Source organism: Schistocerca gregaria, chromosome 1 (assembly GCF_023897955.1).
Source record: "Schistocerca gregaria isolate iqSchGreg1 chromosome 1, iqSchGreg1.2, whole genome shotgun sequence".
Taxonomy (NCBI): Eukaryota; Metazoa; Arthropoda; class Insecta; order Orthoptera; family Acrididae; genus Schistocerca; species Schistocerca gregaria.
The window spans coordinates 1,602,114-1,615,684 of record NC_064920.1 but is presented as its reverse complement, the minus strand read 5'-3'; the positions used below and the strand labels follow the sequence as shown (position 1 = coordinate 1,615,684).

The 13,571-nt window shown below is 41.0% G+C and overlaps 1 protein-coding gene across 1 annotated transcript in view; it reads right to left on the bottom strand.

Moving 5' to 3' along the window:
* The window catches only part of LOC126318536 (protein flightless-1), a 155,812-nt gene that overhangs the window by 45,826 nt on the left and 96,415 nt on the right, over window positions 1–13,571 (bottom strand). The window contains exons 11-12 of the mRNA XM_049993407.1: window positions 12,775–12,960; window positions 1,291–1,469 (exon numbers count right to left, since the gene is read on the bottom strand). Of these exons, the coding sequence (XP_049849364.1) occupies window positions 1,291–1,469; window positions 12,775–12,960 (365 nt within the window). The remainder of the gene's footprint in view (window positions 1–1,290; window positions 1,470–12,774; window positions 12,961–13,571) is intronic.

Below are 13,571 nucleotides of genomic sequence, written 5' to 3'. Positions count from 1 at the left end.
TTTAGATAACTTCCCAGTGATAAAATCTTTGTCTCTGAAAGAGAAGACGATCACTCACAAAAGTACGATTTGAGCTGGTTGTTGTATCTGGCATTTGTAACTCATATGGCAGTGAGACTAAACAAGTGAAACAAAGAACTTCAAGGGGAAAAACCAAACTGTTATAACTCATGTGTCTTTCACAAAGAGTTTTACGCAAAAATCTGACCTTTGGATAGCAGTTTTAGACATTACATGTGAAGCACCTTTCTCAAATACATTCACAGCTTTGGTATCAATAAACATGGCTGAAATGAACAAGAGGCCGAAAAGAAGTACGCAGTCAACACTAAAGTATTGAAGACAGAGTTTGAAAATCGGTTTTTATATTTCATGACAACGGAACATGTTCTAGCTTTCATAGTTCAACCTTTCCAAAAAGTGGGTGTGGAAGATATTTCAAGCACAATGACTATTCTTTACTCCTGTAGTGGGAATGAACTTGCAGAGAGAATAATTTTATTTCAAAATCACATTTCCTTAAAGTCAGAATAGAACAAAGACAATTTTCGGGAATTAGAGTGTAAAAATTTCCCCTGACATTGTAAAAGTGGCATCAAATGTTTTATCCTTTTTTGGAGTAACTTGTCTATCTAAGGCACTGTTTTCAACAATGAACATAGCGAAATCAAAGTGTAGAAAAAGACAAATACCTCACTAAAGCCTCCTCAACATTTATGACGGTGCATATTTTAATTTTTTTCACATGTGTAGTATCTTGAAAACTGAGTAGAAGGCCTACAGCTTTTCATGGGGAGAAATTTATGTATTTTGTGTAGTTAAGTGGTTAATTTGGGCTACAGCATTGTTTTGTGCTTAAACATTTATGACTAAATTGCGCGTAGTAGATCTCAAGCCTAGAAAGGTTGAGCACCCCTGCATATTACCATTGTTACACTGGAGTACTAAAACAATTTAAATCTGTCATGTACCTATTACATAACCACGATAATAGCCATTGCTAATTTTGAAGGAATACATTAAGCTTTTGATTCTAGTGACTAGTTTTAACTTTTGAGAAAATTGTTGTACAGAACACCCTACCCACTACAAGCATCCACTGTGGAGGTTGGTTAATGGCTTAAATTCAGTGGCAAGTGGAAATGCCAAGTGGATAACGTCCCAGCACATTACTTTTCATACCTTAAATTTGTCATCACTAAGCTCTTCTCATACAAAGTTAATAATGTATTAACAACTAATATCAATAATGTAACACAACAAGAAAAATACAGTTTAAAAAGTACAAACCTCGCCTTTGATTTGAAGGTGTTCTTTGATTTCTTGCCATACCACATGAAAATTTTGAGACCAGTGTCAAGGACAAACACATATCGTGGATCCAGTGAATCAGTTGAAACTGCCACTGGTTCCATGTGTATGGAGGAGCACCCTGCTGCATGTACTCGATAAAGCCTTGTGATGTATGCCTGTGGACAATGTTTTAACACAGAATCTAGCTACCCAAAAAAACACATTTTAGTCACATCTTCATCATTAAAACAATTCACTTAGATGCAATAAGTATCAGTTACATATGTCACACCGAATTAGTAGTGGTAGTTTTTTAATCATCCTTGCAATTTTGAGAAGCTGTATTACTCAACAATTGCAAAATATTCACACAATGAATAACACAATACAGAAAATCTGAAGCTGAAATGTAAAGTTCAGATGAAAGCAAGAGCATACCACCACCAATAGTGTTGCATATGGGGCAATGCAAGGCCTGAAAGAAGCAAGAACGAATTATTTGTACATAGTACAGAGAAAACATCACCAGAAATGTGCTGGCTCATGGAGCTCATGTGGAATCATGAAATAGCCTGTAGGCATAGAAGGACACTGACGGTGTAGAATGCTGGCATTAACATGTTCTCCACAACACAGTCTTTCTCATCCAATTCTGAGGAAACTATTCAATAAAAAAAATATTTTTCTGCATCTTATAGCCACATATCACAGCTCAACAATGAGCTGGTTTTCTTTTCATTTTACTCACAGTTATTATGATACTTCAAAGTAAAGTACAGCACTGAGCATATTTTGAGAACTTTGCAGTGAAAAATGTAGATGCTGCCAGTTTACATTTGGTGCATTTTATGGCATAAATTTCTGCATAAGAAATGTACCTAACATAACTAAACTGTTTTTAATGCCAGAAGGAAAGCAGTACCTCTTTCCAGTCTTGAGTAAATACGCAATACATTTTGGTATTTTGCCACAATGAGCTATGACGCACCACACTCCACACTATGATCACATGCAGTGCTCTGTGGAGGTGTCTCATATCACATATTATATAGCTCCAGTGCGAACATGGGTGTTACACCAATAAGCATCACACTGCGCAACTTTTATTACAATGAATCACTTTGCATATCGTGTCAAGTCAGCGTAAACTGCACCTTTGCATAGCATATCATATCGTCTCAGCATGAACTGTGCCTTAGCATTCTGGAAATTTATTTGAAGTTCTCAGCACCCCACATAGTCCAGGTCTAGAGTCAGTATTCGTTCTGGCTCCACTTAAGTCACTGCTTACCCGTGTACCTTTCTCCAGGGGAACTTCACAGTCAGGGATAGTGTACTTCCATTCATTCATTCATTTTTATTTCTCAACCAAGTTCTATAATTCCTTTAAAATGCTCAGTTAAGTACCACCACTCTAACTGAATGGACCTTCATCAATAGTCTGTCCTCCTGCATCCACACTGCTATCTGGACACAACACATATATCTGGTGCCAGGTGTGGAGTTGGTCGTGCATTAGAAAGCCACTGTTGCTACAACACAGATTATTGAAATAGCTCACCATCCTCACTATGATGCCAACCAAAATAACAGATCCAGGCAAGCAAACAGAACAGCTTTCTTGCTGAGAGAATGGATGGCGTCCTGAGAAGAAACAAGAGTCTGGAACTAGCCAAGTGGACAAATGGCACCTGGGGACAAGGCAGTCATCCTACAAGGCGGCTAGAGGCAGAGCAACCTTAGCAGCAGTGGACAAATGGCACCTGGGCTCAAGATGGACATCCCAGAGAGGCAGCCAGGAATGGCCAATAGCAGTGCAAGGTCACAGGTGGCACGCAGAGGTAGTGTAGCAGCACCAGCAGTGATGCATGGGTAAGGACAATGCTTTTCAGTGGAAGGTGCAAAGCAGCAACACTGGTAACAGCAGAAGCACGAATTCCCACAGTGAGTGGAATAGCCTAGCAGGCATGTCACACAATGAAGAGAGCCTCTTAAGCAATGGCACTGATTCGCAAGGGTTGTGCATTAGGCCATTATCAGTTTGACAGACGTACTTAAATTAATACCGTAGTTGTTCTACACCACTAAGAATATTTTGAGTCTCTCAACAATTGCAATACTGTATTTGAACTCTTACATCCAGAGCAGCATGTTGCTTTGTTAAAATTTGTAAAATGCTTAAATACTAGATGCATTTTTAATAAGAAACCTAAGCACCACTTAGTGAGATGAGTGTGCCATATTAATAGAAAATTGACAGCAAAAGGTCACTCGCTTACTACACACGTCAGATGTTTGGGAGTCGGCAAGAACATGGGGATAGCATAACAAAGTGGGTTTAAAGGCTGCATGCAATACAGCACTACTGTAGAGAGGCTGTAAGAGGTAGCACAAGAGAATTGAAATTAGAGGGCAGTCTTGCACTCCTATAGAAGTTAAGTAAAGGTACAATTAATCAGATCACATGGTGTGAGATTATCGTCCAGGTAACAGAATAAGAAAGCTGTGCCAGGAAATTGTAGGAGAATGGGTGAATTGGGGGTACTGACATGCTGACAGTGTAACTGTAAGTCTTGTATGCCAATGTGTACAGTCAGAATGACATGTTTTACATCCAAACGAACCAATCAATGTGCAATAAAATGCACGGAGAGCACTTTCCATGCACAGAAGGAAATTCTGCAGAAAAATCCCTGCTCTTTGGGAAAGTAAGTAAGGAGCTAAGAAATCAGTCATCTTACACCTTGTCCAGAAAGATGTTAATAGTTGATTCCAGAACCAGATGTGAGTTTATAGAACTGGACTGCCTGGAAGGCATAGAGAATTACCTGAGATTTCTTGTGGATAATGGGGCACACATGAGACTAATTCTGAGAAGTGGCTAGAGAGACCGTGTAACTTCTCATTCAATTGTGCAGTTAAAGGAAAGAGATGGCTCTTTCAGAATAGGTTCGGAAGTGGAGTGAAAAGTGCACAGAGAAATTAAGACAGAGCCACAATGCGAGCTCCGCACAGTACGTTTACAGGAAAGAGATGGGCCTTTTGAGACATGTTTAAGCACAAAATGAAAAGTATTTACATATATTAGAGTGAGTAGGGGCAGAAAGCAATATGTTGTCCTACAACAGAAGCATGCAACAGAAATTGCCAGAGAAAAGATAAAGAGAGACAAGCAAAGCAAAAGAATGTTAAGAACAAGGCCTCAAAAAGAACAGGTGTGCCAAACATAATAGGGACAAATGGAATGAGAGAGAACATTATTCAAGACCAGTAGATCACCAAGGGTGTGTATCTATCTGGTGGATTAGAATCATGTGAATGCATTACAAGTGTACTGAAAATTACAATGAAACAATGTCAGGAGAATTCCTTCCGCTCCCAGATGAAGCAGTACTGGAGCAAGAACAGATCACAGTGAGTCATGTCACTAGGGTAAAGACAAGCCAAAGTCGAAAATATAAATAAGTACGGGATGTTGATAACTCAACTTTTATTACTTGAGCCAGTGACAATGAACAACAAATAATCATATGGGCATGCTACTTTATAGGAATGAAGTGCAGACTCCATGGTGCAGGATGTGCATAGTTAGAAGTGCTCGTGTCATGAATTGCTGTCAGGCACTGGTGCTGGTTCGATGATGTAAGGCTGAAACATAACCATCACTGTGCATTACAGCTGCCAGTTCAACATGAGTCTGGACCATGTGAGCAGGGATTCACTTGTAAAGCTGGTTTATCAGAGCAATAGTAAAAAACACATTCCAGGAATATGGACAGTTCCTCTTCCCACACCGGAGTTGAAGAACACAATTCGGAAGTTCAAATTAAATTTCAATTTGGGAATTGCTCCCTAGGCCCACAGCCAATTGCACTACAAATTGTTGAAGAAGTTACTGCTGCCATGGCTGACAATGCTGGATGGAATGTGCAGCCTTCAAGTAGTGAATGAGCTCTGTCACAACAGCTGAACATTCTGTGGTCCACCATTTGAGAAGTTTTGCAAACAACTGTAAAATGGTACCTCACATACAGTTCCAGGCTGTTGTCATCACAATGAGCAACATTTCTAATCTGGAATGTAAACATGGTATGCAGTTAACAAATATTACCCTCTCGAGTGACAATTAAAATGTGTTTCTTTGAACAGTTTATTTGTTATTTCTCTTCCACATGTCCTTACAAATGTTTCCACGAAGTTTCACTGTCCCGTGATTGCTCGTTTTTTGTGGCGGCTCTCTCAAGTAGCAGAAGTTCAATTACAACAACCTTGAATGCTAATGTTAGTTATCTGAACACAGAAGAGAAAGCACTCGTTGTAGTGTTATGCACCGTGTGCAGTGAGGTTTTCCATTTTCCAGGAGACAAATTATTTTACACAGATAGTATTAAGCATGGAATTAAACTTAGACATTGGAAGCGGAAGGTAGGGTAGTTAGCTCAAAGCCCTGCAGAATCCTGGAAACCCAAAAAGAATGCCCCAGCCAGAGATTAAAAAAATGTTAGAGGATGGCATCATAGTATCAAGCAAAAGTGGATGGAACTTTCCAATGAAAATGGTCCTGTAAAAGATGGAAACCAAAAACAGGGTACAGTTGTGGGCTATAGGTGACTGAATGAGATCTTCCTAAACTGAGTTTATCCATCGCCGAGGATGCATGACATTCTTGACGGTCTGGGAAAGGCTAAGTATTTCTCGACACCCAGTTTAATGAAAGGCTATTACCAAGTTTTATTAGATGAAGAGGACTGAGAAAAAAATGGCTATCAGTACACCGTACGAGTATTATGAACAGAAATTAGGAACAGCATGTGCTTCAGAAACTGACAAACTCTGTTTTGACAGTGTTCCAAGATGACAAGTTGTTCATCTACTTGGATGATATTTGGCTTCTCATTAGAGGAACACAATGTGTGGCTGACAAAAAAATTTGAAAGGCAGGCTCCAGAAATTAAAGCAATGGTGGACAAGTGTGAACTTTTACAAAAAGAAGTGTTATTTGGGTCATATTTTATTGGCTGAGAGTGTGAAACCAGGCTCGCAGAAGTAATCAAAGATTATCCACAGCCTAAACAACAAAAATATAGACCTCAATGGATACTGTAGAAATTTTAAAAGCAGCCTCAACCTCAGAATAATTGAGAAGCAGTTACATGAATTTTTAAAGAAGGACGTACCTTACCCCTGGGATGTCGAGCAAGAAAACACTTTCCAACATTTGAAAGAGAAGCCGATCAGTCCATCAATAATATGATTTCTGGACTTGGGAAAGGACTTCATAATCACAATGGATGCTTGTCAGACAACTACTTGGGCCGTTTTAAGCCGCGGAAGGATCAGAAGAGATCTTCCTGTCGTTTACAACTTGAGGATGCTGAATAAGGCAGAAAGAGGGTACAGTGATATTGAAAGGAAGATGTTAACCATCTGTTGGGCAATCGAAACACTATAAGTTTTTCGCAGAAATTTCCTGTATGTACTGACCATAATGCTCTAACATATGTAGGCAGTAGATCTGTCATCCAGATTAATTAAGTTTAAGTTAAATCTGGGCAAATATGATTACCTGATCACTTATAAGTGTGGCAAAAGGAACAAAGTCACTAACACACGCTCGTGAGAGAGAGGAGTCAGTGTGGCTGGTGTGCGACTGGAAGATGGCAGTACCCCAGGTCAGGAGGCAGCAGAAGAGGACTTCACTGCATGGGTCAGGGACCCACAGGCTTGTGAAGACAGCAGCGCTGTTGGTGCTAGTGAAGAGGCAGGAACTCTGACCACGAAGAACACAGAATGCAAGGCAGCCGAGCCAGGACCAATGTAAGAAATAAATGAGGATGACAAATCTGCAACACTAAAACAGAATCTTCTCCAGTGAGAGAACACGAAGGCACAGGAAGAACCCATGAACAAATAAAAATGTACAGAGCATGGAAACGTATGAAGTAAGAAAAATACATGAAGTAAGAAAAATACACTCCTGGAAATGGAAAAAAGAACACACTGACACCTGTGTGTCAGACCCACCATACTTGCTCTGGACACTGCGAGAGGGCTGTACAAGCAATGATCACACGCAGGAACCGCGGTGTTGGCCGTCGAATGGCGGTAGCTGCGCAGCATTTGTGCACCACCGCCGTCAGTGTCAGCCAGTTTGCCGTGGCATACGGAGCTCCATCGCAGACTTTGACACTGGTAGCATGCCGCGACAGCGTGGATGTGAACCGTATGTGCAGTTGACGGACTTTGAGCGAGGGCGTATAGTGGGCATGCAGGAGGCCGGGTGGACGTACCGCCGAATTGCTCAACACGTGGGGTGTGAGGTCTCCACAGTACATCGATGTTGTCGCCAGTGGTCGGCGGAAGGTGCACGTGCCCGTCGACCTGGGACCGGACTGCAGCGACGCACGGATGCACGCCAAGACCGTAGGATCCTACGCAGTGCCGTAGGGGACCGCACCGCCACTTCCCAGCAAATTAGGGACACTGTTGCTCCTGGGGTATCGGCAAGGACAATTCGCAACCGTCTCCATGAAGCTGGGCTACGGTCCCACACACCGTTAGGCCGTCTCCCGCTCACGCCCCAACATCGTGCAGCCCGCCTCCAGTGGTGTCGCGACAGGCGTGAATGGAGGGACGAATGGAGACGTGTCGTCTTCAGCGGTGAGAGTCGCTTCTGCCTTGGTGCCAATGATGGTCGTATGCGTGTTTGGCGCCGTGCAGGTGAGCGCCACAATCAGGACTGCATACGACCGAGGCACACAGGGCCAACACCCGGCATCATGGTGTGGGGAGCGATCTCCTACACTGGCCGTACACCTCTGGTGATCGTCGAGGGGACACTGAATAGTGCACGGTACATCCAAACCGTCATCGAACCCATCGTTCTACCATTCCTAGACCGGCAAGGGAACTTGCTGTTCCAACAGGACAATGACGTCCGCATGTATCCCGTGCCACCCAACGTGCTCTAGAAGGTGTAAGTCAACTACCCTGGCCAGCAAGATCTCCGGATTTGTCCCCCATTGAGCATGTTTGGGACTGGATGAAGCGTCGTCTCACGCGGTCTGCACGTCTAGCACGAACGCTGGTCCAGCTGAGGCGCCAGGTGGAAATGGCATGGTAATCCGTTCCACAGGACTTCATCCAGCATCTCTACGATCGTCTCCATGGGAGAATAGCAGCCTGCATTGCTGCGAAAGGTGGATATACACTGTACTAGTGCTGACATTGTGCATGCTCTGTTGCCTGTGTCTATGTGCCTGTGGGTCTGTCAGTGTGATCATGTGATTTATCTGACCCCAGGAATGTGTCAATAAAGTTTCCCCTTCGTGGGACAATGAATTCACGGTGTTCTTATTTCAGTTTCCAGAAGTGTACATGGAGTAAGAAAAATACATGGAGTAAGAAAAAGACATGGAGTAAGAAAAATACATGGAATATGGAACTGTATGAAGTAAAATATACAAGAATATGTCTGTAAATACAAAAGTTGTCAAAAGAATAAACTCACCAGGAGACACACAAAGAAGACTTCAGAGACCACAAAGACTATGGGGTACATTTTCAAGAGGTGCAGTATTGATATAATAGAGCCACTGAACCAGATGGACAGAGGAAATAAGTGTATCCTTACATGTCAGAAAACGCTGACCAGGTTTACAGTAGCTGAACCTCTTGATCAGCAAAATGCCAACACGGTGGCGTGGATGCTAGAACAAAAGATTATACTGTGGAACAGAATACTGTCAGTAGCTCTGAGCAACATGGGAAGCAATTTTATTAGCAAGACCATGAAAACCATGAAAAGAATGTGAATACTGTTGAGAATCGACAAATCTGGATTACAAGCTATAGTCTTCAAACAAATGAAGCGTTAGAGAGGTCACATTGAATATTAACAGAGATGTTGCAACATTAAGTAAATGAGTGCAATCAGTCTAGGTCATTTGGGTTCCATATGTGATGCACAATATGATACGATACATGCCACATGAATTATTCTTTGGAAGAGTATGTAACATTCTGGGGATATCACGAAGGAATCTGGCCAGACAGGTATAATTCTGATGATTATGTGGCACAACTGAAAGAGCACATGCAAGAAATGTACTGACGTGCAAGAATACAGAATGCACAATGCAAAATAAAAAATAAGGAATATTATGCTAGCACACAGAATTCAAACCAGTTATGGTTTACAAAAAAGTTCTGTTGTACGATGAGAGCATACAATGAAGCAAATTGTGTAAGTCAGATACACAATGGTGAGGTCCATATACAATAGTACAAACGAAAAGACCTTTGTAATCTGTCTGATGAGAAATGAGTATCTTACAGTTCACAAATTGAAGACATTTTTGTAATTCCAGGTGTTGGCATTATCCTACTTCATTGGCATTACTCTCCTGCTAATTGGAGTTGAGCAATGTGGGACATGAACCGTTCGTAGAGATGACAAAATTCCAGTCATCACCCACACCGTATTACGACAAGATGGAAAATGGGAAAATTTACAATTTAACTGGCAGGATTGTGAGTTATTTTAATTTGCTGCAGATGAAATAGCAACTTGAACTCACGGAAGTTCTCACAAGGCAATAAATTCAATACTGTCATGATATGATGGCTTTATTCAACAAGACTGCAGCAGAATGTAAAAGTGCAGAACTTGCGTTACACTGACACGTAATAAAAAGCAAAAAAGCACAAAGTATAATTGGACATCTGGCACAACATGAATCCTGTATAAGGAAGCAAGGGATCTTAAGCTTTGTGGGCAAATTCAGCAAAACATTGTTCGTAATGTTAGACATACTTCAAGGCAAAGACAGATGGGGAAGTGGAACAGAAAATGGCTACTCCAAATTTCAAAACAGCTAGTCTGACTTTCACTTGAAACAACTTTAACTAGTTATAGATATGCTCCTTAGCAAAAAATGAAGAGATTATTACACAGGAAATGAAGCAATTGAGCTGACACATAGTATAATATGAAAGAAGCACTGACAAGCAGTTATTCAGAGTCGTAATTGCTATCATTTTTAACAAACAGTAAATACAGTGAACTGCAGAGCAACCATGAGTGACTACAGCGTAAAACAGCAGATCAGAGAATCAGAATATGCAAGGGAGAATTTATACTCTTAATTCAGATACAATCACGAGAGGCATGAGGTTAAGATGCCGCAACTAGACGAGAAGTTCCGAAGGACTAGACTACGTGCAGCAGCTAATATGTTAAATGAAAGTCTGTGGACACCAATGGGAAACAATGAATGGCTGTTTTTTGCCCCTGTGGACGAATGCATCACTGTCATCTGCCACAAAGGAAGACCCAATGACATTATGCTCTGAGGCACAGGAAAGCTAAAATATCTACGAAAATGTCATGGATACACTGCGCAAATGGTGAGGTAGTCTGAGCATCTAATACGAAAATAAATGTCACCAACAGTCACATATATAAATGTAAGCATGTTTCTTGAACGGACTGGTGCTCTCAGAATTTTGAGGCAAGTACTGTCTCAATCGTATCTTTCTCAGTAGTTTTTTGGATATTTCTGCGACACTTTAGTGCTGACTAGTAAATAGTACAGCTCTCTTAGAATCTTCTCTCTCTTCTGTCAATCCAACTTACCTTATTGACTCGAATCTAAGCTACACTTTTTTCCGGTTTTTGTAATCCAAAAAAGTGCCTGCGGCTTAGAATCGAGTGCAAAGTAAGCAGAAGTTCTAAAAAATGTTGGTAGGTGCCGCCGCATCTAACTTCTGCCGTTGAATATATGTAGTGCTACACAGGCATGCTTCACAGGCACAAAGATAAATACTGGCACCAAAATCTCTGTGTCAGTAAATAAATTAAAGAAAGAAGGTGTAAGACGAGCTTTTTTTCTTCGCCCCGAGTTTCGACCACTGCACTTTCATACATTATCCAACGAAGTAAATACAAATTCCGTGATGATTATCAAAGAAAGCAGCAGTGTAAGTAACAACAAATAGTAGTCTCTTGCCATTGTTTCGCTAATGAGACAATTCCTCTCTCTATTTTTTTATTGTAAGCGGCAGTAGCGCGCACAAAAGCAAGCCATGCCGTGAGCGCCGACAGGTCGTAAACACTTATTATTAGAATGCGACAAACAATGCACGACACAGTACAATAACGCATTTTCAGCCTAGAGTGATGTAAGCACCTATAACAAAGAGAACGGCACTTATCAGATCAAATAAAAATAAGTAACTGATTCAAACCAGACGAAGCACGCCTGACGCATAGCAATGGCTACCTGGTAAAGCTTAACTGTTAAGCTTAGGATTCGAACCAAACTACTGTAGCTGTATCGCCATTTATTCTACATAAATTGTGTCTCATATTACAATAGACCAACTTTGTTTCGATTTGGAGGTGCGGCCTAAAACTTTTCTCTCCCCTTGAATTTCGAGTTTCAAATTTCAGGTGCGGCTTAGATTTGGGAAATTTTTTTTCTTTGATTTCAAGTCTAATTTTTCTAAAGCGCCTTAGATTCGAGTAAATACAGTATATTTGCTGCATTGTACTTGAAGAATACAATGACACCCCCATACTGACAACATACTGCCTCTGTTGCAACCCTATTAGTGTGAGCAGAAAACACCAATAAGATCATATGTATGTGAATAGGGACCATCAGGTGATGGGGACATGTATGATCGCCGAAATATTGTGCCTGTTGGACACTGTAGACTGGCAGTACACTCATGGATATTTTAATTATCAAATATGCCGGGAGAAACTCAAGAATCACAATTGCCAAAGTAGTTTGTGTACGAAACTCAACTTAATTAACAAAATGAGAGAAATATTTTGATTTGGTAATAACCATAACCCATTATCGAGCAACAAATCTGTAATGACAGAGATGTCCTCAGATTTGGCAATATCTGGATATGTGCATCTATGATTGCTCCTGTCTACAGCAATGAAATACATGACACTTCCGTACTACATTAAACTAGACATACAACATTAAACTAGAGCAATAGATAATGATTTCACCCTAAAAGTATTAACATTCTGGCCACACTGGACTCTTCTTCAAAGGCACACAATCCAGTGCACAGAATAGTCAACTAAATCTCAAGATTCAAGTTCCACAGAGCACATTTGGATGCTGTCAGGTGTGCACTTTGCAGCCTGTATTCACGGATTCTTGTTGCGGTGAGATGAGTGGCGCTCAAATTCCCGTGGGGCTCATGGGCACCACGATTAGCAACACCACAGACAGCCCATGACTTCTGCATCACTTCACAGGGGATTCACATCCCTTATTATCACCACTCATACTATACTAAATAGTTTCTGGACACTACACAAAGTATGTTAGGTTGTAAATACTTTTGCACCACTTCCTCAGTGTCCAGAAATCAGTGCATGTACAGTAGTAATGAATGAAGTATACTGTAATGACGTTCTTGATCAAAATTTGTATTAACTTTCATCCTTACCGTGTCTTCCACTGTAAAGAAACCACTCGACGTGCGACCACCCTCGATATATGTGATATCTGTGTCAAACAAGTTGAGGAATTCATTTGACTCGTCAGCTTGCTCTTCTCGTATAGTACGACACTGTGCACCAAGAAAGTTCCGCAGATTGACTGCGTGAATAGCTGCACAGGCACGCTTGTCCAGCTGTGAACCGAAAATATATGTATTTTGTTTTAACTGTATTAAAAATAAAAAATATTTATCTTTGTTACAGTGAAATCATATAAGAGCTTAGTACAACACAAGTATTTTCAAGTCTGTTGAGAATATTTTTCTTTTGTCACAACAAAATAAAGTACTTAATGCTACCAAAAGCAAAATTCATTTGAGATACATACAAAATTATAAGGTAAAAAATCAAACAATGAAAACTCCAGGTATGAATATCAACAATGTAGCAAAAGACAGACGGCTACTTACCATAAAGAAGACACCTTAAGTTGCAGACAGGTACAATTAAAAGACATTTACATAAAGCTTTTGCCCACAGCTTTCACCAGCAAAAGAGAAATGGACACCATTCACACACAAAGCAAACACACCTCATGCACAAATGACCACCAACTCCAGCATCTCAGGCAGCTATCATGTGGGATGCAAGCAGCAATCTGGAAGGAGTGGGAAAGGAGAAGGGATAGTAGTGTGTGAGAAGGGAGAGAGTGCAGAGACTAGAATGCCAACAGGTGCATTATCAGGAGTTTGTGGAGGCCGGGAGGTGGGGAGAAGAATGAGTGAAAAAGGAGAGGCACGGGAAA